Source organism: Microcaecilia unicolor, chromosome 3 (assembly GCF_901765095.1).
Source record: "Microcaecilia unicolor chromosome 3, aMicUni1.1, whole genome shotgun sequence".
NCBI lineage: Eukaryota > Metazoa > Chordata > Amphibia > Gymnophiona > Siphonopidae > Microcaecilia > Microcaecilia unicolor.
Window position 1 is genome coordinate 346,903,692 of NC_044033.1, and position 27,637 is coordinate 346,931,328.

General features: G+C 44.5%; 1 protein-coding gene across 2 annotated transcripts in view; it reads right to left on the reverse strand.

The window, feature by feature from the left end:
• The window catches only part of AKAP12 (A-kinase anchoring protein 12), a 264,608-nt gene that overhangs the window by 35,155 nt on the left and 201,816 nt on the right, over window positions 1–27,637 (reverse strand). The window contains exon 1 of one of the 2 annotated variants that reach the window (XM_030198479.1): window positions 25,911–26,129. The exons of the other annotated variant lie outside the window; for it this stretch is intronic. Within the exon in view, the coding sequence (XP_030054339.1) occupies window positions 25,911–25,935 (25 nt within the window). The 5' untranslated portion in view covers window positions 25,936–26,129. Of the gene's footprint in view, window positions 1–25,910; window positions 26,130–27,637 lie in introns of those variants that run through there. 2 annotated transcript variants of the gene reach the window in all.

Below are 27,637 nucleotides of genomic sequence, written 5' to 3' on the forward strand. Positions count from 1 at the left end.
GAATTTCTATTAATCTAGTGAAATGGGGATGTACAACGGAAATGTTGTGCTTAGATTTATTTAAGAGAAGAAGGTGTCCCACAGCCGAGTTTGGGGAACCATGTGATGCTGAATATGAAGCAATGCAAGTGAAAGGCAAGTAAGAAATATCTGTCAAAATTTTGAGGAGAGATAAATGCTGATTCAGTTTTTTTTTAAGGTCAATTTTGATTACTTTTATGGTGGGATCAACTTTATACATGGGCACGATCAGCTACAGATAAATCACTATTGGTCTTACTTTTTGTACTTAAAAGTTTGATTTAGTTGTATTAATTTTGTGTTGTATAGAGGTTTTTTTATGCCCATAAACCCTAGTCACATGAATAAGTAAAAGGATTGGCTCTGAGGCTTTTTCCTCCTAATTTTTGAGTGTTAAGCCTAAGCGCACTTAAATTTGTTTAGTTGATTAATAGAATAGATCGCTATTTATTTTGTAATTGAGAAGAGTTTTGGAAATATGGTTTATGTTCTCTTTTCTCCCTATTGTTATTACAAGGTTTGTACATTTGGAGGCATGCCATTTTCAGATGTCAGAAAATAACACTTTCACTAATTTACCTTAACAGTGGAAATGCATGGAACCAAGGCAAAGTAGGGGAGAAGCAGGGCTGATGCATTAGTTCTGGGATTTTAAGCCAGGTGTGATAAACTGATACTCTACTCAGCTCTCGGATTACCCAGCAGTACTTAAGCAGCAGATGGCAGAGTGACAATGCTCCTTTCAGTTGCTAACACATCACACTGTTTTCTGGGATGGAAACTATGGGGGAGTTTCTGGTATGACAGACAAAGGATCACAAAGGAAATACATCTAGGTACAGATCAACTCTGCTATAAGAAGCCCAAAAATCCCAAGCTCCGAAATTGGCATTTATTTATTTATTGCATCTGTATCCCACATTTTCCCACCTCTTTGCAGGCTCAATGTGGCTTACAATACAACATGAATGGTGGAAATATATTAGAAAATAGACATTTAGTGTAACAGAAGGATCTTGGGTAGCATGATAATGATAGAACATGATAGTAGTATAACAAGCAGATATTGTAAGACAGTTCTGAATATATGTGGAGGAGTTGTGTATGTTCACATTTGTTGATCTGTATGGTATGCCTTATTAAAGAGATAGGTCTTCAGTAGTTTACGGAAGTTAGTTAGTTCGTAAATCATTTTTAGGTTGCGCGGTAGTGCGTTCCATAACTGTGTGCTCAAGTAGGTAATGTTTGACGCATGCATTTGTTTGTATTTGAGACCTTTGCAGTTGGGGAAGTGCAGATTAAGGAATGTGCGGGATGATCTTTTAGCATTCCTGGGTGGTAAGTCTATCAGGTCTGACATGTAGGCTAGTGCATCTCCGTGAATGATTTTGTGAACTAGGGAGCATATTTTGAACGTGATGCGTTCTTTAAGTGGGAGCCAGTGTAGTTTTTCTCGTAGGGGTTTGGCACTTTCATATTTTGTTAGTTCGCTGGCATTACTAGGATTTCCTTTTGAAGCCCTCATTAAAAGGAAACACATTTAAAAATGGTGGTAAATAATAATCATAATGGCACAAAGAATAAATCCCAACACACTGGTAAATGATAGTAGACTCTGTAGGTACTGGTATAACCCAGGTGTCCTCATATCCAGTGCTCACGGTCCACAACCCAGACTGGTTTTCAGGATTTCCACAATGATATGCGATCTATTTGCATTCACTGCTTCCACTGCATGCAAATAGATCTCATTCATATTCATGGTTGAAATCCTGAAAACCAGGCTGGGTTGTGGACCTCGAAGACTGGATTTTAGGACCCCTGGTATAACCTGATATCACCTACAGCACCCTAAGAAAATTTACTGCTATAAAATAGTAGATACAGTGGAAACGTTTGAGAACATATGAGTAATTTCTTTCAGCTCACTGAGGTATAAAAACAGATATTGAAACTGGTTTTACAGCTCAAATACGTGAATTGTGCAATTGTAAGGGGAGGGAGAGGGTATTAAGGAGGCGGGACAGGTGAAAGAGCATCTGGAAGTATAGTCTGGTAGCTGAATGTCATGCTAATTGAAAATGGCATGATGAATTTCCATACAAATTATATATATGGATGTAGAAAACCATAATGAAATCAATATGACAATTATGAATGTATTGTACATCTACAATGTATTTACCATGTGTTCTTCATTAGAAATCTTAAATATAAAAAGCTTAAACCACTAACAAGTGCCTAGAACTAGTCTTTTGACTAAGGGGTAGATGCATCAAGCAAACGTAAAAAAATCAGAAACGTTAAAACCTTTACCGAATTTAAAATAACGAAGCATGCTCCAAAAACACAGCCCCAAAAAGTTTGGTGCGGTATTGGAAAGAACGATGCACCAATCCCCGTCGGTAATCGGCTCGTAAAGCATGCGCAAAGCAGCCATGCGTTATGCTGGCTGCTCTGCGCATGCCAGAAACGTTCAAAACACAGTCAAATCGCAAGCACATGGCTCCCAAATCAAAATAAAAATAAAAAAAGGATCGGGAGGGGGCAAGGGCGCTCATCAGGAGCGTCCTGTACGGACGGCCTTGCCCCCCCCCCCACTTTCCGCCGCTCCCCCCACCCCGAAAAAGCAAACTTCTAGAAGCCCCTGCCCCCCTCCCTTCCTCACTACTCTGTCACCTCAGCTCCGCCTCCCGACATCCTCCGTCCGTGCCCCGCCCCCTTTTGGGGTCGTCGCCGCCATTCCCCTCCTCCATCGGGCCCCCCTTCCTCTTACCGGGCCCGTGCAGCGCCTCTCTCCTCTGTCCGAAGGCGCTGCACGGGCAAGAAGAAAGCTGAATCAGCTGATGCCTGCCTTCGCGATGGCGCGTCTTTCTCCTGCTGCGCCCGCCCCTGTCTGACGTCAGTAACCTACGTAGGTTACTGACGTCAGACAGGGGCGGGCCCAGGAGGAGAAAGACGCGCCATCGCGAAGGCAGGCAACAGCTGATTCAGCTTTCTTCTTGCCCGTGCAGCGCCTTCGGACAGAGGAGAGAGGCGCTGCACGGGCCCGGTAAGAGGAAGGGGGGCCCGATGGAGGAGGGGAATGGCGGCGACGACCCCAAAAGGGGGCGGGGCACGGACGGAGGATGTCGGGAGGCGGAGCTGAGGTGACAGAGTAGTGAGGAAGGGAGGGGGGCAGGGGCTTCTAGAAGTTTGCTTTTTCGGGGTGGGGGGAGCGGCGGAAAGTGGGGGGGGGGGCAAGGCCGTCCGTACAGGACGCTCCTGATGAGCGCCCTTGCCCCCTCCCGATCCTTTTTTTATTTTTATTTTTTTATGTGTTTTCTGAGGTCCTTTGGACCAATCACAGCGCTTTTAGCTCTGCTAATGCGCTGGGATTGGCTCAAAGTTTGTTTATTTTTTCACTTAACACTTTTTCCTGGCACAGAGCTGTCCTAACGAGAGGTCCAGACCTCTCGTTAGTTTTCCTGCCTTTTTCCTGCGTAAAGGCAATCGGAAAAGGTTAGTGCATGTCGTTTCAATGGGGTTTTCACACTAATTGCTCATCTCCATTCCGTTTTCGTTAGCTGCTACTACCGTCGAAAAATAGGCTTTAGTGCATGGAAAGGATTGGAAATTCTTCCTTAAGGGCTCATTTAACGATGAAAAACGTTTAGTGCATCTGGGCCTAAGTTCCAACTGTGGGGTCTGAACAGGTGCTCCCAACTCGTGAAAATGGTTTTATTGGTAGTCTGCTCTGTTTTTCCCAACATATATATATATTTTTTTCACTGATACAAGCTTTGTTGGCACCATTATGTGCAGCTAATCTTACCATGCTATGATTCATGCCTTTGCATGCTGTAGTCCCTAAGTCCTCAGATCCTCACAGACTGAGTCCACAGCACCAAAGCCACAAGCCTCTTCACATGACCTTTCTACCGACATGAAACAAGGGGAAAAAGTAGCCTAGTGTTTAGAACAACGAGTTGCAAAATGAGCTGCAAACCAGGATTCAGAAGTCACTCTCCTATGGACATTCCCTTATGACCTCAGGGGAGTCACTTAGAAACCCATTCACCAAAGTAGGGTAACACAGTAAGTGCAGGGAACAACCATGTTATATTAGTGAAATGTTGTTATGCATTAACCCTTGCTCACAATTAGCACAGATTACTGCTACTGTATTTATTTATTACATTTGTACCCCGCGCTTTCCCACACACCGCAGGCTCAATGCAGCTTACATAGTAAATAATTACAATCACAAAGTCTTCAAATAGAATATTATAAGCTGTAGTAAATGTAGTGAGAGTGGAGTTTTGAGGAATAAGTGAATTGAGCATGTCTGGGCAAACAAAGGTAGGATAGCAAAAGGAAAAGAGATTGGGAGGGGTGAACAGATGGGAGGAAAAGATAAAGGGCAAAGGATGAATAGGAAAAAGATAAGGGGCAATCTCTCATTGCCTCAGATACCCAATTAAATTGTCAGCTCTGTTAAGAAGGGACTTGTAACTGAAAAATGTTGTAAACCATCTTGAGCTAAAATTGGAAAGCCAGCCTAAAAATACAACAATTATTATTTTGCAGATGGTGTTAGTAAAGAAATCGTCATGGTAGTTCACACAGTAACTGACAGCAGTAAAGACCTGCATGGTCCAATCAGTCTGCCCAACAAAGTGGCCAGAGCTCTGTCCACCATTCTGTGCAGGCTCCAGCCACTCATGCTTAAACACTGGTTGTCAGGGGCGTAGCCAGACACCCTATTTTGGGTGGGCCAAGATGGGTGGGCAGAAGAACTCCGCCTTGCCCCACAAGTGATTTGGTCTCTCCCTCTTCTCACCTGCATGCTATATGGTCTCTCAAACATCCCTCCCCCTCCCCTGCATACCTTTTAAATAGCAGATTTTCACCGGCAGCAAGCAGCAACTATTAACACACTGCTCATGTTGGCCCCACAGTCTTCCCTCTGATGCAACTTCCTGTTTCCACATAGGCGGAAATACATCAGAGGGAAGGCTGTGGGGCCGGTGCGAGCAGTATTTATCAGCTGCTGCTCACTGCTGGCTGCTATTTACAAAGTATGCAGAAGGGACAGTTGTTGGGAATTTTCAGCTGGTGGGGCTTGGGGATTCCTGCCAGCCACATCATAGGTGCTACTGGGTGGGCCTAAGCCCAAAGTGGGTGGGCCTGGGCCCACCCTTGGCTATGCCACTGCTGTCAAGTCTCCACCATGCCAACCATATAGGCAGCCAAACATGATGGTAATTCTTACATTCTTCTGTAAAACTTTGGAATACTTTGCTTGCTGAGATGCACCATCTTTCTTTTTAACTGCCTTTTCATGAAGTAATAAAAGGGAAAGGGAAATGGGACTTGATATGCCGCCTTTCTGAGGTTTTTGCAACTAAATTCAAAGCGGTTTACATATATTCAGGTACTTATTTTTTAACAGGGGAAATGGAGGGTTAAGTGACTTGCCCAGAGTCACAAGATTTTTCCTCCGATATTCAGTGCCAGGCAATGTCTGGGCACCAGCACTGAATATCGGGGGATAATTCTGGGTGGCCAGCTCCTCTCTGGTAGGTTTTGGAGGGCTCACAGGATCAACCACATGTGTACCAATTAAAGTGGGATGTGGGCCTGGGTCCCCTTCTCTATAGTGCACTGCAGCAACCACTAGGCTACTCCAGGGACCTGCTTGCTGCTCTAATAGGACTAACCATAACATCTGAAGCTGTCATCTGTTTTCAGGGGGTAGGAGGGAGGGGGTCAGTGACCACTGGGGAGAAAGGGGTGAACTTCCTTAATCCTTCCAGTGGTCATCTGGTCATTTAGTGCACCTTTTTGTGACTTAGGCATGACAAACAGGTCTAGACCAAAACATCTAACTTTTAGCCCTGGACATTTTTGCTTTGTTCCATTGTGAATGCCCAAATCCTATTTGCATGCTAGCAGGCCCCCAATTCCCCCCAATGCAGCAGCCCGCGCCCCCCCGCAGGAACAAAAACCTCAACTCAATACCCCCCTCCCCCCAGTGACACGGAGGCTGAAAGTCCGGCAGACCTCCAGTCTCCCTGACACTCCCCCCGACATAGGTTCAGGGGGGGCTGGAGATGCAGTGGGTCTCCAGTCACCTAACCTCCCCTCCCATGAATGGAGCCCTGGTGGCCCAGTGTGCCCCGAGTCAATCCCCTCCCCACCCCTCTCACACTGTCCCGCGCATCCCAGGATGCACTGGGCAGGGCCGGATACCACCATTTTCGAGGCAGTGCCGATGGAAGAGGAGGGAGGCCACCTCCCTCCTCCACCGAAGGCAGGGGAGTGGGGAAGGGTTGCTAAGGGGCCTCCATTGCCCCATGTAAGCCGCATTGAGCCTGCCATGAGTGGGAAAGCGCGGGGTACAAATTTAACAAAAAATAAACAAAAATAAATCCCCAGGTGGCAGAAAAAAAGGACACAGCTCAAGATGTAGTCACAACGGGTAAGAGGGGGAATTGTGAATGCAGGGGACATTTTTTGTTTTGCTATGGTCTTTTCTTGAGAAATGGGGCTGGGTAAGTTGTGAATGAACTGAGAACAGAAGGGCTGGGTAGGTTGTGAATGGAGTTGGGGCTGACAGTAGAAGGGCTGGATAGGTTTTTGAGAAACAGGGGTTGGGATAGTAAGAAAGTGAGGTAGGGTGTCTGTTAAAGAGGGAAGATGTGGGTATCACATATGCATATGAGAAAGGGGGCAAAAAAGGAATAGGGGTAGAAAGAGAGGAAGGAGTAGAAAGTCAGGGTGGAAATGGGATAGAGGGAGTTAATGATACAGGTAGGGAGAAGGTATGAGAGGGGGACAAGGGCTGAGGCAGGGGAAGGACCCCCTTCTCTGCTCTCCTTCTCTAGATCCGAGATCCCAGATTCTCCCTTTTCGCTTTCTCTTCTTCTTGCTTCAACCCAATCTTCCTTTCTGTCACCTGCATCCCACCTGCCTGCCTATCCCTGATCGTCCCTTCTCCTCCTGTTTTTGTTTATATTCATTTGATATTCCACTATTTCCAAGGATAAGGCACAGAGCAGATCGTATAGAATGTAAAATACATCTAGCACATGAGAGCTATATATAAAGAGACAAAGATCATTAAGCACAAGAGATCTTCCCTTCTCCTAAACCCCAATCCCAGTCTCACTATCTTCACTTCAATCCCCCATCCTTCTCTCCTTTCTACCCTTCAGCATGCCTTGCTCTTTCCTCCCCACACTGGTGTTTCAAATGTTCCTACAAATAAAAAAAAATAAAAAAAAAACCAACTCCCAAAAGGAATAAAATTAAATAGTCAGACACAAGACAAGGCTGGAACACTTCCTTATTTTCAATATACAAAATAAATTTGCATTATGTAATATGCAAAATAATTCAAATTCATGCAAATGTGTCACAGAATCTTGAAAAATCTACAGCAGGAAAACAGGGGAGGTCTCCTCAGACTCTAGTTTTTCTGCTGGAAAGTTGTATGTTTCCATTTGGTGAACAAAATACTAAACAGAATGGTAATTTATATCCCATTGTTGTGTCACAGGGTTTGAATGGGGTCCAAGATCCCAACATTTGCCAGCAAATGACCCATGGGGCTACCTTACACAGCTGTGATTCAGATCAACAATCCAAGAGCTGTGTACAGTTCATTTCACACCGACTCGGTAATAAATGCACTTTTTCAATGAGAAAGAGAAGAAGACAAAAGGGAATAGATCTTTGAGCTCCATGCCAAATCTATGACATCACCCAGAGCCCAGTGAAGTGTTGACAACCGCATGCCACAGAATAAAATGTGCCCCACTCCATGTGTGTTCTGACTAACCAGGCACATTAAGTACACTTTCTGGCACGGTTCATTAATCTCTACTGTGCAACCTGACCCAGATGAGAACAGTATCACAAGCTCTGAAATCAGGAGGTAAACACGGTAAAGTATCATGGCCATGAAAACATGGATCTCTATTTGCATGTTCAAATTTGCAACCTCAGGAACATGCACATTCCACACCGCTATAATTCCAGATCTATTCTAACAAGCATCATAATCTTTCTTTCCTCTCCCCGCATGCCCAGGGAGCATATTTTAATTGCCTAACTGGTTGGAGACAAAACAGAAAGAAATAATAAAATCTGCACACAAGCTTGGGATTTTTCTCTGAAAGACAGCAGGGTCTACATTTTCCTGTTTGTGCTAGATCAGTATCTGAGGAATGCACTGTTTCACCTCTGGGCTAAAGAACTGTGAACAGCAGGGGCAAGCCGACCATTGAGACAATAGGGCTGTACCCGAGGGACCACAACAGTAGGGGGCCCACTCTCCCCTAGCTTCCATCTATTTTAATAATTTTTGATAGGTGGTTATGGGCCTATGACCTTTAGAGCCAAGGGGTCCAGACTAGTCAGTCTGCCCCTGGTGAACAGTGTTCTGCGAGGTACGAAAGTGAACACACCTAAGCACAAATGTCACACTGCAAACCAGGAGTGCATCTCTGTCAAAGGTGTCGCCCCCCCCTGGCAGCGAAACACGGGATCAGGATCCTGCCTATCAGTGGAAATATTTGAAGCTCAATGATGCCCTTTCTCAAAAAAGCTGGGATGCAAAGTCCTCAGCTCTGAGCCAGATACCACCATCCTATATCAAAAGACCTACTGGAAAGGTTTTTAAACCATGAACTATTGCTGTATTACCCACCTGCACTACCGAGGTAATCCAAGCATCTATTATATTACTGGTCCTGTCTGAAGACTAATCCAGTGTACTGTAGTCTGTGTACACACACAGGACAAGTCCATAACAAGACACTCAAGGGTGTTATGCCCCTCTGCATGGGTATATGCACAAAATAAATGAGCACTTATGCACATAAGCACTAATCTGTAAGAGAACAGGTAAGTGGCCTAGTACAAAAAGCAAGGGGATTTGGGATATGGACATGTATCCCAGTTATTGCACCCTTGCTGAATTTAGGGTTGTGCTTGGATTCTATAACAGAATCTGGGCACCCAGATGGCATTAAAGAATAAGCTCTCACCATGCGGCATCGGGGGAACCTAGAAGGAGGCGCCCACTTACAGAATTGCTTCAAACGAGGGTCAGTTTATAACATCTAGGTCAGAAGTCAAGTGGGTGTCCAATTTAAGCCTATTTTATAAAGACACATGGGGTCCTTTTACTAAGGTGCACTAACAGATTTATTGCACGCTAACGATTAGCATGTGCTAAATGATAAGATGCCCATAGGAATATAATGGGCGTCTTATTTAGCGCATGCTAATCATTAACGTGTGCTAAATCCATTAGCGCACCTTCGTAAAAGGACCCCTTAGTCACCAGGGAGTGGAGCACAAAAGCAGGAAAAAAAAATCACAGCTAAAATGTGGATGTACTCGGGAGCTGGTATACTGGTGTATATGTATGTGGCCGAAGTATACACGTATGTGCATACCTAGTGACTCAACTCATGCTCCGCCCAAACTCCTCCCCCAAGCATGCCTACACTCAGGTCACATACAAGGCAAGGCTTCCCAAACTGTCCTGGGAGCCCCACGGACAGCTGGGTTTTCAGGATATCCACAATGAATATGGAAGAGATTGTTTTACATGCAATGAAGACTCAGTATATGTGAACACCCAGCTGCCCATGGAGTTCCCAGGACAGGTTTGGGAAGCCCTGCTCTAAAGGCTGATCACATTTAAACCTTTCAGAGCAAAAGCAGGCCATGTGCTCTTTTTGTATTACTTCAGCTATGCACTGACTCATAGCCCCTGTGGCCTAAAACAAAAATCGGGCCATGTCCATACCTACAGATGAAAGCCGATTCAGGCATTGCTTGTTCTTTTTCTGAAATGTAGACCTCACAACTTACGATGACCACTATCTCCCATGGTAACAGAGTGGACTTGGCCTGCTTTTGTTCTCTGGGGCTCATTTGGCAAGCTTGCAAGTAGAATTCTTGAAATCTGTCCATCCTAAAGTTTTCTTTCCTGTAGCATGTTGGTAGGGTTGACACATTTCAGTTACTTGGGTCCCTTAGATGAGAGAAACTAATGAATCTAAAATCTAAAACCTAAAATAAAAGAAGACGAAATAAAAACTTGAATGAGAAGGAAAAAAAGAGACTGCTGAGCTGAAGTGGTTAACTCTGAAGCGCTACTTGTGCTTCAGTCAACCATGTAGACATCTGGAGTTAGTTGGTTCTCCTCTGGGATTTCTAACATTTCTCTGGACTTCTTCCAAAAATTCTCTACATTCTAAATCCATCAGAGATGTCACACACGCCCAAAATCCTAACATCCCAAATTGTACTGATTACCCCAAGCCTCTAAGAAGTGCGGCTTTTGCAGCATCTGCACTTTTTCCTCTGTTAACTTGCACTTTGTTTGATCAAAGTCAAGATGAAGATATAAATGTTGCTTGTTTCTTAATGTTCATGTTTATTTCACATTGTTGATTTAACAAGCACAGAACATAGTTCTAGTGGTCATATTGACCCGAGCGAAATCTGGATTCTGTGCTGGTTGTCATCTCTTTTATTGGATCAAGATATCAATCCAAAGATGGCCCAGTTTATTAGCTTGCAAGACCACGCAAGGCTCCTTCTCCAAACTACTTAATGCAGTCTGCAAAGATAGTAGCCATGATTACAAGAGCAGACTAGTGATCTGCAAAGTCAATTTTCAAAGCCCACCACGGCTCCTTGTGATATTGGCCAAGTCACTTAATCCTCCATTGTTGTCTTTTTGAAAACAAATTATGTTATATGATGTTTATTTGCTGTTATTTCTGTAGAATTGGTATATATAATCCATTTTTAAAATGTTTAATCTCTAATAAATACAAGCACAACAATTTACCTGAATATAAAAAAGTAGTATCGGTAATAATGAAAATAATCAGTAAACAATGAAAATGCAAAGCTGTACACTGAGAGAAGTCTAGAATGCTGCTTCCCTGGCAGACAGAATTTTATATACCGGAGAATTCAGTAGTGCTAATCTGTAGGGCAGGAGAAGACTGTGGTGGGACAATCAACAGCCAGAGGTGGTGAAAAAGGCTGTTTGCATCAAGCCCTGCCGCTCAATGCACTGACTTTGTTCAATGGATGCTTAAAATGCTGGTGGACTGTGGCGAGTGGCTACAGACATGCACCTTAAGGGATTCACCAAAGGATCCATGCCCTTTAGGAGTTCCTATAAGAGGGCCAATGGTGGAGAGATTCTTCACCTTCAGCCATCAGTGAGTAAGAGGAAGGCTGTATGTGCTGGGAAGAATACTGCTCAAGGCCCTATGGACAGTCATGTGTATGCCCTCCCCCATTCCTCACCTACTGTTCAGACAGTTTTGTGTGCAAATCCTTTTACTGAGCATGACATTTTTAAATCTGGTGATAAACCCAGATCCATTGTTTGATGGCTCTCCAAGCCATAGAAATGGTTTCAAGAGCCCTGGGGCTACTGAACATACAACAGAGGAATGTGGAGAAGTATCTGGCCCAGGCTGGACTGGTCACAGAGTTGCAACTTCCCAGGGAACATCTATGATTTTGATTGATACTGTAGTACAACAAGCATGTGCTTCTATTCATGCCCCTTTACCACCAGTGGTTTTGCCACCTAAAAAGGGCGTAGGTCAGTTTCAAGGTACTACTGCAGGTTCTACAAAAATAGCACCTTTGACAGACATTTGGTCAATTGTTATGTAAATTGACTAAAGATATAACAGTTAAACTCAAGGGCCACAAGGGGACATTGGTGAATATGGAGAACCAACTAGTAAGATGGAGTCAGCAGGTCACTGCCCTTCAGGCAACTAGAATTACTCATTACTCTTCACAAATTGGAGCTCCCAGAAAACCTAACTAGAGCTAGGAATGGATGATTGGGTTTTTTTTTTTTTTTTTAAAGTTCACAGCTTTATTATTTTAATCCATTTACAACCAGCAATTAAACAAAGTTCAAAAACAATGCCAGATGGTGTGATCCCCAACCCAACCCCCCTCCCCAAAGATTAAACACAACACCAGGTTAATCTATTAATCCCAAATGACGACAAAGAAGAGCCTAAGCACTACAAAACTTGTCATAGCGCCCCACACGTTCCACAGCTATTGCTTCAAACTTATATCACTGTCAAACAGAATTCCACCAGAAAGTAACATTCAACATAGATGCATTCTTCCGTCCCCTCGGAATTTCTTGAAAGGCAACAATAATCATAAGATAGTACAGCTTGCCAGTTTGCGAACAGATTAATTCATCTGGGGGTCCAAATAATATAATAGCATTGGATAACGGGAGATGAAACCGGAAAACAGCACTCATCCTCTGCCATACCTGTTGCAAAAATGGCAAAACAGGACATGAAAAAAAGCATACGATCAAGTGTACAAATAGAAGACGCACAGGACCAACAAAGATTAGATGCTCGAGTCCATGTGATGAAATCAGACACGCGTCCACAATACTCTGTGTGCAAGGAAAATCAGATTGTGTTATTGAGGCTGACGCAGGACTACAAATGCTTTGAATCCAGAAATTTACCCACTAGCCTCTTTCCCCCAGATTTGACATAAGGAAGAGGATCTAGAACTCAGTTCTGAGAACTGCACCAGCTTATACAATGCAGACGCCAAAGCCTTTCTGATGCCCCACACAAAGTCAAGATTTCTTAGGCAGCAAGAAGCAACACCAGAATCACTCTTCCAGGTCTTAAGAGTGTGTATGAGATGGACCCATTTATAACACTGTGAGAATGGGAACCCACAAGAACGCCTGAGCTCAGAGAATGACTTCAAACACTGCCCATGCATAAGATGGTTTATTGTCCAAATATTTTCTGAGCTCATATATCCCAAAACAACAGCTTCCCAGCCACACGGAGATGAGGACAACCCCACAGAGATGCCGACCTGGAGTCCACTGTCTTTGGTAGCAGGTAGCAACCTCGCATCCAGAGTCTGTAACGATGACAATGTTGATGTGAGGATCAAATTATCCTTTGACCGCAATGGCAAACTTGCTTCAAGCAGATACTTCAACTGAAGTGGCTTAACTAGTGACTCCTGTAACTGAAACCACGAAGGCAACAGTTGAAAATCGGAACCACCCACCCACCCAAGGACCCTGTCTAGACAAAAAAGACAATCGTTATGAACTACAGAAAATTAACTCCGCCGTCCTGTTTTCTTCCCTGCAAGATCAGTAAAGCAATTGCGGTTCCAGAGAAAACCAGTTAATAATTTATTTCCTTATAAAAGTCCGCAGAGAAAAAAAACAGGAATCTACACATAGTGTACATAATTATTGGAGCCAAAAACATCTTTGTTGTTTCTAACCGCCTCCACCAACTTAACTACAGTGCTGACCAAACAACCACACAGCTCTAACCTGCTGCAAGATACAATGCTTGATACATTCAATCGTATCAGTGAAGGCAGGCAGAAGCACAATACCCAAGTACTTCATACCAGTTATGCCCCATTGAAATGAAAAAGCAGATATCATGTGCCTAGTACAGTATACATTTAGTAGCCTCAGCCCAATTAATCTTGTACCCAGAAAATTCCCCAAAGTCATCAATTAGTTGTAATAATGAAGGGATTGTTGAACAGGGATTGGTTAAGCACATCAGATCATCATCAGCATACACAGACAACTTATATTCATGTGGCCCATAAGATCCACAATATACTTGGATTGCCTTATAGCACAGACAATGGGTTCCAGAGCCAAGTTAAACAACAAGTGATACAGCGAACACCCCTGCCTAGTTCCCCTATGGAGCTTATAAGAATCTGTCAACTGATAATTAACATAATGCCTAGAACTAGGTTGGGTCTATAACAAATGTACCATCCGCACAAAATTTTCCCCAAATCCAAACCATTGCAGTACACTGAACACACAAGGCCACTTGACCCTGTCAAATGCCATCTCGGCATCCAATGAAACCAAGAAGGCAGGACACTAGAGTTTTGGCCAACTGCAGGAGATGCAAACAAAGTCTGGTATTATTAGCAGAATATCTATTACAAAGAAACCCAGTTTGGTCTTGATGAATTATCTGCAGCAAAGGATCCATCAAACAATTTACTAAAACCCTAATGTAAATTTTTGCATCTAAGTTTATTAGAGAAACAGGCCTATAATTGGTAACCTCCAAAGCATCCCTACCTAGTTTTGGACTATCATTAGTGCCTCAGTTATTGTCCCAGACATAAATACCTTAGTAAAGAAGAGCTGAAATAATGACAGTAAATGGGGAGTAAGTTCAGCCTAAAATAAGGCAAAAAATTCTGCAGTAAAACCATCGAAACCAGATGTTTTATTAGCTTTAAAACACTTAAACCTAAACCTCAGTAGCTGCAATTAGAGTCTCCAAACTGTCCTTCAACTGCTGCATTGGACTAGGAGCCTTAATGGTAGAAAAAAACCCATCAATGCTCGTCAATATACCAGCACTTTCAGACTGATATAACTGTAAATAGACAAAGCAGATCAGTAATAAAAAGAGAAATGGTTTATTGAACAGTTACCCGACGTGGCCATCTTTCACTCACAGGCTGCGTCAAGGGTAAAACATACATTTAAAAAAATTTCTTAATAACCAATAATTAATAAGATATAATACATAAAAATTAGCAAGCACAAACTCAATTTCTAAAAAGTAAATACAGAATACTTACATATATAGGACAGGTTTGTTTAGTGTGAATACACGGGCATAAGAATGAAAAGTAAAAATATATATATATATTTTTTTTTTTAATCAATAATATGCATCAGTGTTCAAATAGTTGCACCATTCATTGTATACAAATACTGTATATATACTTTCTCTTTTTTCTTATGCACGTTTATTCACACTGAACATACTTGCCCTGCATCACCCTTTGTACAGTTAATTACAGTAAGTCGTTAGCCATATTTAACCTGATCTATTGGGATAAAGAGGTATAACATCATAGCAGCAATGGCTCATTTGAAAATAACAAACTTGCTAAGAGAATTACAATGGTCAACAGTGGCAAGGAATTCACTAAATAAAAATGCTTTCAACAATTTACAAAATTTTAGGTAAATCAGAAACATGCCTAATTAACTTTGGGAGGGAATTTCATTGATTAGTAGCTTGGTATGAGAAACTGGCATCATGAATTGATTTGTAATGGAGATTCTTACAATTCGGAAAATGGAGAAGTTGATAAGTCTCTCGACGCAGGATGGGCATTGCGTGATGGTAATTGCAGCAAATGTTCCATATAATCAGGTAGAAGACCAAACAAAATTTGATAAATAAGGGTGCACAGTTTAAAGGTGACTCTTGCTTTTACAGGAAGCCTGATTAAAAGAGGGGCTGATTTGGTAAACCGAGGGGCTATGCATACATAGGGTTAACCATATGGCTCCAGAAAAAAGAGGACACATTGATCCAGTCCGGGTTTTGCTTCCATTGGAGCCACATGGTAACCCTATGCATACGAGATGGGTCGCAGTGTTCTCGGCTGTTTGAAGTGTTTTGATGAGAGATTTTCAAACCCGAGTAAACAGCATTACAATAATCAAACTTGGACAATACTAAGGATTGTGCTAAAGAACAAAATACTGAATTTGAAAAATAAGGCCTCAGTCTTTTTAATCTGTCTCTTAGAATACCCACAAGGGAGCAGAGCAGAAGATTTCTGGGACCACTTCTGATTACAGTGTAGCACAGCTTGGGGGGGGGGGGGGGGGTTATGGGGTAATGCACTTGATATATCGCATTTCTCAGGTATAGCCAAAGTGGTTTACATAAATTATGTACAGGAACTTTCTCTACTTGTAGTGGGCTCACAATCAGTTTTGGTATCTGGGGTAATGTGGCATTGTAGAGTTAAGTGATTTGTGCAGAGTCACAAGGCGCTGCAGTGGAAATAAAAAAACCCTCAGCCTACTGCAGTAATCAAAATGTGCTTTTTTTGTTGGGAATTGGGGACTGGGAAGGGGGGGGGCTTTGGATTTCTTCATGGTGGGTGGGAAATGGTTTTACTGGCTTGTAAATAGTTACTGCTTTTTAATGATGGGGACACTGTTTCTTGTTATTAATTGTACATGGGGGGGGGGGGGGGGGGGGGGAAAGAGGTAAATGGGATCCCTTTGTTCCCAGGGTGTGTCTGGATTCAAAAAATGGAACGTGTTTTGGTCACTTATTACATCCAATATGGAACATTTGTTCATAACAAAATAAATGACATGTCAGTCCTGAAATTATGACTCAATAACTTTTGACTTTGTGCAGCATATAAAATGATGTAAAATAAACAGATGTTCATTTGTGGGACTCTGTACTTTGCATTTGGCAGACTGGATGCTGGTTTGCTTGGGGGGGGGGGGGGGGGAGCAACTGAGATGGAACCAGAGATATATCAGATCGTAGCTGCCTCATGGCCTCTGTGAGGGCATGGATCTCCACATTCATCTTCTCCATGGTGTTGACTATTAGGCCCATGATGTGGTGAATGTGCACAAAAGGATTGGAACTGTTGCCGGACTTCATGCAAGTACTCTGACTCAGGAGCCTCAGCATTGATACAACGGTCCACAGGATGGGGTTTGTCCTGGTCCTGTGGAGTCAGCAGCTGCAAGGGCGAATATGGGACAAAATGTCTTGTGTCTGTCCCCTGCTGCTATTGTCCTCCAGGCTCTAGTATGTCCTCAAGCAGAGGCACAGGACCCAAGGACCAGGGCCGGTCTTAGCAAGTGCGGGGCCCTGTGCAGATCAATTTGGTGGGGCCCCATCCTAGCCCGGCCCCCACCCTAGCCCCACCCACCCCAACCCCATTGAAAAGATTATGGAGCTGACAGCGGGCTCAGCTGGGGGGGGGGGGGCACCGGTGGCGGGAGCGGAGCGATCATGATGATGCGGTCCGAGCAAGCAGGGCTCGGCGAGGCAGAGTTGAGGCGCGCCGCACGGGGCTCTATGCAGCCGCCTTGGTCGCCTCTGCCTAAGACTGGCCCTGCCAAGGACCCTCCCTCACCTTTTCCTTCCCCTTCTCCTCCTCCACAGGCTCCAGGGATGGAGGGGGGACCAAGGTGGAAGTGGTGCACCTCATGACCCCCTTCTGGGGCTAGATGGGTTAGGACTTCTGACATCAGGCTACGACAATTATGAAAGAAAAAATCCTCAACATGTGCCTTAACATAATGATGAAACTCCTTCTCCCTCAGCAATGAATTGTTAAACCTCTACAAAAGAGTATGCTGCTCACACAAACCACACAACACAAGACCTAGACCCGCAGGATCAGAAAATGTTATGTTATCTATAGTAGCAGAGCAGAGACCACACGCAACATTAATGGTTTAGAAATGTAAAAAATAATCAAAACACGACAATGAATGATGAACCTGTGACAAAGAAATAGTACTTCCCAGAAGGATTCATAACCCTCCAGGGATCCACTAACCCCAAAATATCTTGCAAAACCACCACATCCTTAATTTTAAGGTGGTACTTACTACATGGCTGACAATCCAGAAAGGGATCCAAAACTTGGTTAAGCTCCCCTACAATAATGATGTCTGAAGACACCACCTCCTTAGCTCCCTGCGTCAAAGACTCAATAAAAAGGTGTGAATCTCCAGTGAGAGCAAAAATATTAAACAACACAAGCTCCTGGCCACCCACACAAATACACAGCATAACACAACGCCCTGCAGCTCAACCTTATGCTCCAAAGCCTGAACTTTTGCTGCTTTAGCCACCAAAGCTGCAGCCATGGACTTCTTCATTTATTTTCAGCACTTGATATACTGCAAGTGATCCTTGAGGTGACTGCAATTTACAATTTCTATTACAGGTACTTTGCACTGTCCCTAATGGGCTCACAATCTAAGTTATACATTGTACCTGGGGCAAAGGAGGGCTAACTGACTTGCCCAGAGAGTCACATGGAGCTGCAGAGGGAACTGATCCTGGTTCCCCAGGATCTCAACCCACTGCTGTCCATCAGGCACTCCTCCAAACCTAAGGGTGAAGCAATATAGCACTGATCCACCCACCCTACCCTGAGTTTCAGTGACTCCACAGCTGTAAGATGAGTCTCCTGAATACAACTGAGACCCGCTTTTGTTCTCATCAGGTGCACTAATATTTTCTTTCGCTTAATAGGATGATTCATACCATTAATAATGAGGGAATAAACTTTAAGTAGCCCCCCACCCCTCACTAGGCATACCCGAATACAAACATTTTACCAACCAGCAATAGCCCAACAGCCTGAACTCTCACTCCTCTCATATACCCCGGCTCCAACACAATCCCCCTACCCCCCCCCCCCCCCCCCCCCCCACACACACCAACCTTTCCACACTCAAATCTAGCTCCAGCCATTCCACACATACATATTCCCAGACTTCAGCAACAGCAACCCTACTAAGTAAAAACAAGCATCCACTCTCTCTCATTATAACTGAAACCAACTGCAACAATTACTGTCACCCATACACGCATATCAGTGATAAAACCCATTAACTTGCAATAAAAATTAAACATTACACAATCATAAAGTCACGGGGCTTTTCAGCAAGATATTTCCTCAGAGCCTCAAGATCCTCAAAGTTACGAGTCTGATCATGCAAGGTAACCCGCATATTTGCTGGATAAAATAAACCAAACCGTCCTTCCAACTGCTTCAACTGTGGACATGCCAAAAGCTGCTTCCTTCTCTGCGCTGTTGCAGGAGCCAAATCTGGCTGAAAAGTGATCCTTCTGCCTTGCCACAACAGCGATGGGACAATCCTTGCCTAAGTAAGTATCTCCAACTGTGAATACCTCAGCAGCTTGAACACGAAGGGTCTTGAGTCTTTAAAGGATAACGGCTTCTGTACAGGACCCTGATGAACATGCTCCACCTCAAACAAAAACTTAAATGTGATACCCAGCAGCTAAGGAATCACCGACTGGATAAACTCAACACGACTGGGGCCTTCCACACCTTCCGGCAAACCATGCAAGCGCACATTACTCCTCTGACTTCAATTATTAGCCTCCTCCAGCTGCTTCTGCAATGAAGAGATAATCATATGCTCCTCCTGAATGCACTGTACTTCCTCCTCCAATTCCGCAACCCGACCAACTAAGGCTGCATGCTGTTCCCCATAGGACTGCAGCTGAACTCCAATATTAGCGATTTCAGTCCTCAGTTCTGACATGCCAGTGACACTATAATGCAAGAGCATCTTCACCTGCGACAGCTGAGCTATTATCGGCTCCAACAGGTCAGCCATTTCCCACGGCGATGTCTTAATTGGTGTCGGCAAATCCTGCAGCGACCATTTGGAAGACCCTGGCACAGCGAACGGCAAGAGTAGCCTTAACTCTAGACTTGATATCGCATAAAAGTAAGGTAGGTGACTCCAACAGAAAGCGCACGATGGAAGTCCACACCTGTTGTTGTAAGATCTACATGTAGGCATTCCTGAGGAAACAGTCTAAAGTGGAGAGAGGGTAAAGTTGTAATGCGAGTGTACAACCTCCTTCAGAGCAGATGTAAATGTGTACGTCAGCATTTGCGCATTGTTGGGCTGGTTCTGTGAGTCTATGTTTATAAAGACTATGGTGTCAAGAAATAGGCTTAAAATACATGCCTTTCTAGACTTCTCACATAGGTGTCCCACAAGAGCACTACTGGCACGGATGAATCGTTAAAAGAAAAAAAAGGGGATGGGATGTACCACCTTTCTGTGGTTACAATCAAAGTGGTTTATGTTATTATATACAGGTACTTATTTTGCACCTGTGGCAATGGAGGGGGTTAAGTGACTTGCCCAGAGTCACAAGGAGATGCAGTGGGAATTAAACCCAGTTCCCCTGCTTCACCAGCTGATGCACTAACCATTAGGCTACTCCATTATCCCAGTCTTATTTGTTGCCAGCTACTTATTTACCGCACTGGCTGGAATCTAACACCATAAGCAAATCCCTGAGGATCTTCCCCCCCTGTTTTATATCACCCTTCCAGTATACCGACTCCAGTCACTGCAGTGATGGTCCTAGGTCAGGGGGCCATGCATTAGGGCTTCCTCTGAAACCCTTCAATCATAGGCCCTGAATCACACCACTAGGTGTTAGTCTTACACTGTTACCATAATGCCCTGACCCAACAGCATCCCCAGCCCCATTCAACCCAGTGAGCAGAAGATCCAATTCAAGGATTACACACAGGACCTTCTGAATGGCATGTGCCACCTGAGCTGACTCTTTCTGATATTTGTTTAATTCACATTGAACATTTTAGGGCCACAGTATATCATACTGGAAGATCACAATATTTTTCAAGTATATTTAAAATAAGGCTGCCAACTGGATCCAGGTTCACAGGACAGGGCTGATTCAGTCTGGGGTTTACCTCAATGCATGCTGGGACTTGTAGTCGTGCTTTTCTTAGGGCAGTGATTCCCAAAAGTGGTCCTGGAGGCACCCCAGCCAGTCAGGTTTATAGTATATCCACAATAAATATTCATTCGATAGATTTGCATGCAGTGGAGGCAGTGCATGCAAATCTCTGTCATGAATATTCATTGTGGGTATCATGAAAATCTGACTGGATGGGGTGCCTTCAGGACCAGGTTTGGGAGCCACTTAGGAAATGCAATGAGGAAATCAGAACAAGTCCCTACATGCAGCAGGGTAAACCCAGGACTGGATAATCCTGTCCTACAAATCTGGATCCAGCTGGCAACCTTAATTTAAAATGACCTGTAGTTTGGTTGACAGAATGCCAGTCTTATTTAGGCCATGTCTCAATTTAGTCAGGGACCAGTAATAAGTTACAAGAAACCAGAAGAAATCAAAGTTGCTGGGCTTTCAAGCTGGACATCAATTTGCAAAATATTTCAAATATATTCATCTGAAAAATGAATGCTATGAAAAGCACCACACACAGACTTTCAAGTGGACAGGCAAATCTAAAAGTTTTCCCCATAGACACACAGATGAGGGAAACCCCCTGTCATACATCCGACTACGTATCCCTGGATGGATCCTATGATTTTGCTAGTGCTCCTAAGTGCACCCTGGATGGAAAAGACCATAGAATTATCCTCTCTCAAAGAACATGGCTTTTTGTCATGGAAAAACCTGAATATCTGCTGGCAATTTAGCAGGTATCGTAGCCTTTAAAATTATAATAATACCAACATGCAAAGAAATAGAAAACAATCACACGCCATTGCAAAACAAAAGATGTATAATGAACATGTAAACAAGGCTACAGCCATGACAATGGTGGCTGGCAGACATTTCTATGTGAAAAATTATTTAAATTTATTTTTATGAAGTGCAATGCAGTGGGGAGGGGTGGGGCTTCAACTTCAATCCTTGGGAGACTAATGACAGGTCTGGCTTTTTTTTTCTTTGAGTATTCACAACTGGTAAAAGATTCATGATGGATATCCTAAAAAAAAAGGAGACAGGGGTGTGGTTCTAAGATCAGTGTTTCCCAAGTCCTGGAGTACCCCTTGCCAGTCAGATTTTCAGGATATCCACAATGAATATGCATGAACTTGATTTGCATACACTGCCTCCATTGTATGCAAATCTCTTTCATGCATATTCATTGTGGATAGCCTAAAAACCTGACTAGCAAGGGGTACTCCAGGACTGGACTTGGGAAACACTGGTCTACAGGACTAGGGAACTAGAAAGCCCTCTACTGTAGTAATAGTCAGGTGCCTAATGGCCTGGTCTCCGAGTACAGGATCAGCCTGTGTCATCATGGTTCAGACATCACAGAATTATAGAAATCAACTTTTCAAAATGACTGGGGTGCAAAAATGACCCTTCCCTGAAAACACTGAAGAAGTCTATTGAATACTGGGGTGCTCAAGCACCTAAAGATTTGTTTCCCCAGGCACAGAATGCTGCTCCCCCCATACGGTGCTGGGAAACTCCCCATGCAGGTACGCAGGAGTCAGGAAAGGTTGCACCTCTGTGCCGGGTTTTGGTTTTAGCCCCAGGACCGGGGCTGCTGTGGATTCATCACAGGGAGATATAGGAGAGAAAAAGGAAGGAGTACACTCCTCCTACCTTCCAGTATGCATACACTGGCTATCAAATACAATTCAACAAAAATGCAATTTCTCTCGGTCATACAGCCCAACACAAAAACCAGTTCAACTGCCATCTACAAACGAAAATTCTCTAAGACTTGGAACTGAATTAACTGCTAAATTCAAGAAATGTCACTTACAAATAGGCGCCAAACATTCGGGAACTAAGTGTCAATTCTATATAGGGAGTTCTGTGCATATTCACCATTATAGAATGCTAGCACAGATCCCCGTTCACGCACCTAACTTTAGGTGCAAGCCTAACTGCAGGCAGCGAGGCGCATAACTGCATGCACTCTGTAACATGTGTGCACAAGTCCTGCACATGCCCCTCCCCAGTCCGCACCCTCTTACAGTTGTGTGTTATGGATTTTGCGTGCACATTTTATAGAATACTAGCTAAAGTCACTTACACACATAACTGCTTGCTGGTGCCTATTAGTGCCAATTATTACATTAAGTTACGCGTGCAACTGACCTTATTCTATAACTTTCATGCAGTGGCTTAGCTAGGTGGGTCGCCACAGAAGCAGAGTTCTGACGGCACCAGCGCCTATATTTTTTATGTGGTCTTGCCAGTCCGTCACACCCACATGTGCCTGTGCACGCTTGTGCGGTCCGCCCTCTGCTCCCCCCAATCTCTCAGCCTGGCTACAATTCTGCTTGTATGTACAGCTTTGCACACCAGGGGGCGTAGCCAGACCTCGGCGGGAGGGGGGGGGTCCACAGCCAGAGGTGAGGGGGCACATTTTAGCCTCCCCCTCCCCGCCACTTTCGACCCCCCCCCCCCACCTCCACCGCTGACCCTCCCCCGCTGCTGCCAGTGTTTCTGTGAGTCCCAACTCCTGATGTCCAGCACATGACTTGCAGGACGTCAGGAGTCAAGACTCACAGAAACAGATCAGCAAACGCGCCGGAGACCGGTGCTGAAGAGGACTTCAGCTGGCGGGGGTTGAGAACCCCTGCCAGCAAAGGTACCTGGTGACAGGGGAGGGTTGGTGGCAGCGGCGGTGGCATGGGGGGGGGGGGTCAAAAGTGGCAGGGGAGGGTTGGCAGCGGAGGGTTGAGAGGGGGCCAGGCCTAAATCTGTGGAGGCCCATGCCCCCGTGGCCCCACCTAGCTACGACCCTGTTGCACACTAAGGACTAGATTCAGTAAATGGCACCTAAATTTGGGTGCTGGAAAGTATCAGCACCCAGTGCTATTCTATAAAGGGGGCTGTGGGTTGTGTCCTTTATAGATTAATACATAGCGCCAATTCCTGCGTCCAAGTTTGGGTGCCAGGACTTTTACCTGCTGAAACCAGGTGTAGTTCCCGATGCCTAATTTGGGTGCACATCCGCACTATTCTATAATACTGTATGCAAATCCCCTTGACCCGCCCATGCCCCTCCCCCTTTGGGGTTACACGGCCATGGGATTTGGACATTCAGTTTTATAGAACTGCACATAGCAAGATAAACATACAAATCCAAACTGGTGCCAATTATCAATAATTGGTTATTAGTGCCCCATTATCGACATTACTTGGCTTGTTCATTATAATAGCCTTTGGATCATCTGCATTCCGTTTTTGTTAGCTGCTACTGTGATTGGAAAATGGCTCGGAGAAGCCTTTATAGTGCATGCCACAGTTTACTACTTGCTCGTTAAGTTTAGTGCATCTGGCCCTTAGTTGCATGCGAATCTCAGGATTATGCCCAAATTTGAGCACCCTTTATATAATCCAAAAGGTGAGCGTACAGTTGGATGCCCAACTTTAAATTTTTAGGGAGTAGTGACCAATACACCGGTTCCTAGCACCCATGCTTAAAAATGCATGTAAAAAGATGTCTCACAGTTCCAGGGCCCTAAAACAGCTATGTTTTAGACACGCCTGAAGCTATTTGTTCAACAGCTGTGTGACAGGGTACTGTAACTTTCTAGGTTCAGGTACTTTGAAAATGCAAGAGCAAAGTGCACTAAAAACAAAATAAAATACTTGGAACTTTTTTTTTTTTGTTTTAAAAGAAAAACATGAAAGCCAACTGTGAGACAGAAATAAGACATATTGTAAACCACAAGCACACCTTCTCAATAAAGAAAAAACTTTGCAAAGGCTCATTTATTCATTTGTAGTGAAAACACTTGCCCTGTATGGAACAAGACTTGAAAGGTAATGGGGTGATGGGAGATAGTTGCAGAATGCAACTGATCAAGAAAAAAAGTGCTCTGGTGCAAAATGATCCGTCACCTCACTTCAGAGAGCAAAAAATCTGATGCAATATGTACACCAGACCATGAAAAACTGTGCTCCAAGAGAACAGAACATCCTCAGCTATCCTGAGGTCATCAATGTGTTCTGCAAGCACCTTAGGGCGGATCTTAAAAACATGCAAAAGCAAGCCTTTTAGAAAACAAGGTTTATTGGAAATATGAAAATTGCTCAGTAGCCAGTTCATGTTTTTCCACCTTAAAACGTCTGGCCTGGCTTATTTGCCCTTCTATGGTGCAGGGAGTGAAGGTGAGACACGTTTAGTAAAATCAGAGTCCAAGCACTGAGCAATTCACATATCCCCCGGTGGGGGGTTGGATCTGGGGCTGGGCTGGGGCCAGGCATATGCGACTCTCTCTCTCTCTCCTTGAGCATCAAGTTCCATGGACAGCCCAGTACAGAGAGGTAGCTGCAATCAGAAAACTAGTAGTAGCCACCAGTATGGGGAAAAGGAGGGCCAGATATTACCAGTCTGGATTAAAGTGTATGCGGCCAAGAACACACCCAAAAGACGGTGCTGATAGGAAACCCCAGTTTCGAACAGATCTCAGTCACTCTTCCTATAAGCTATAAGGTGCAGTTAGCAGACTATGGCTAGAGCATGGTGTAAATACACCAAGGTTAGTCTACGATCCAACTTTATAGTAGGGTAGACCTTTAACAAACGCTCATATAAAGTGCGATTTTCATAAATTATATTCCGTCGCATTCCTGCCTAGGGGGGGGGAGGGGAAGACTTGCTGCTTCACGGCCAGCTGCACTTTCTAGCAGATGGCTTCCTTTAAAATGGTTTATAGTTAGAGGGGGGTTGTGTTTGTTTTGTTTGGGGTTTTTTTTTTTTAATCATTGACACGATTGGCAGCTGGAATGAAAAGCAGCTGATGGGAAGAGACTGGGGTCACAAAAGCTTGTAAAACACCCAAACCAAGGCGCGACGATTAACTACTGGGATTTCAGGAGTAGGAGACGCTTCAGGGTCCAGGACCAGAGCCTCATCCCTGTCACCGCAGGAATTTCTGGCCTTACGGGTGCTGTTTTAGGCGACGTTAGCAGCAGTTAAAAGGATGCGAAATTCCCCCAACCTTCAGCAACAGCTACGTGAGATCTGAAGCAGGCTTTCTGGAGATTAGAAATTATGGTCTACGCATATTTTTTTAATTGTCGAGAATTCTGACATTTCCATTGTACTCAAAGTGCAGCAAAACCAAAGACAATTAAAAAAAAAAAAAGAAAAACTCGTAAAATTCCAGTTTACCAGATCTCTCGTCTGGTTAAAAAATCGCTTCTCCCCTAACAGAGTTAAGGCATTTCTATAATCTAGCAGCAACTCTTGTACAGCAAATCCCACTGCCCCTCTCTAACCACGCTGGAAGAGTTAAGACCAGCCAACGTGGTCTGCCACACCCCAACCCCTCTCTGCCTGCAGCCCAAGGAGAAAAGGCTGCTTTCTATCTCCCCCCCCCCCCCCCCGAATGATCTCTCATTTTCAGAACTCTGCGCCTCCTTTAGAAACATAAAGCTAAAATAGCGCGTTTCCCTTACCTGTTATAGTGATGGTGCCCATCATGCTTTTTCCTGTTCCGGCTCTACCTGAAACAAAGCTGCTCGGGCTGCAATCGTCTCTCTCTGGTGGCAGCTCCTCCGCAGGCAGGCGATCAGGCTCAAAGCACGCAGCCCTTTTACGGTTCCCTCAGTTGGTCTGAAATGAGAACGCGCATCCCCCCAACCCCTCCACTTATCTCTAGTTTTTGCTAGGCGGACAGATAAAGGGGGTCATGTGGTTCATTTCGAGGGAGGACGCTCCATCCCCCTCCCCCTCCGTCCCACCCCTTCCACTATTGTTGACCAGAAGACCCCCCATGGTGGAAGGGAGTCGGGACTGAATTGTTCCAGCCGAAGGTGGCCTAAAGGTGGAGCCCTTCCACTTCGCTCCGGTTCACTGCTGCAGCAAAGACCCGAGACAGAGCAAAAAAAAGAAAAAAATGCCAAGCACAAATGATTTAACAGTACATTTCTAATTACAGTATGAAAGAGGGCAATGCTGTGGTGTAAAATAAACTGATAACCCTCAAAGAGGGAAATGTCAACAGATCTAGACTGCATGAGAATAGGGGAAGCACGTCTCATTTTTTTTTACAGCATATGTCCCTATAGTCTGTCTAACTAGGTTTACAGTTACAGATCTTTCAATGAGTACGGGAGGGGGGGGGGGGGCGGCAAAAGGTAAATATCCTTAATCACTCCTGGGAATCTAAATGCAGACGTAACGAAATCAACTACATTCAAAACTTTTCAAGCCAAGTGGATTTTCTCACTTAGAAGCCGCCAGTCGGTGATATTGGATCTGGCTCTTCGGACACAGGTTTATTATCTCCTCTGGCTATATAGTGACAGGACTGGGAATATATTGGCCGCAATCACGCCTCCTCCTGCCCTCCTCCTCTCCCCTATTGAGCTGAGCTGGAGCAGGCTTCGGATTACACCGCCGATGCTCCCAGCCAGGGAGCTCCTAGTCCCATGTCTCTTTAAAGCGAACAGCAGGGGGAAGGAAAGCAGAATCGAGGTGCAAAAACCACCCGGAATGCAGAAAATATGTGTTTTGTCTCCTATGTTACAAAGGCTATTGAAGCATACAAGCTTCGTTACACCCAAGAATACCTCATTCTTTGGACGAGTTTCTGATTTTACACCCTCCTCCTGCAAATTAAGGCAGTAATAGTTAAGGTTACCTTATTTGCTGAGACAAAAAAAGAGGACACAAAAAAATAAAATGCCACCAGGCCTCCAGCCCCGCCCCTGCTCCACCACCCCACCATGTCTCACAGTCACCCTGACCCCCCCCCCCCCAAAGAAAGCCAGATTCCATAAGCAATAAAAATACTTGTAAAAGTAACAGAAATGCAATTTCTTCCATACACTGCTAAATACAAATTAGAAAAGATGTAAATTTACCAAAAAAAGTAAACATCCATGAGCAGCATGTCCCTTTTTCCTTTCTCTTCCATCTACGAGCAGCATATCCCCCTATCCTTCCCTCTCCATCCCCTTCTATCCATTGCTGTATTCCCCCTTTTCTCTCCCCCCCCCCCATGTACGTCCCCCTCACAAATCTTTTCTTCAGCCCTCCTCCCTCCTTGCACCCACACTCCATTCGCCTTTTTTACAACCCCCTCCCTCCCTCCACCCACCAACACTACTCCATCCATTCATTCATCCATCCATCCATCTCCCCTCCTACCCTGGGTCAGGGTGCCCTCTCTGAACGCACC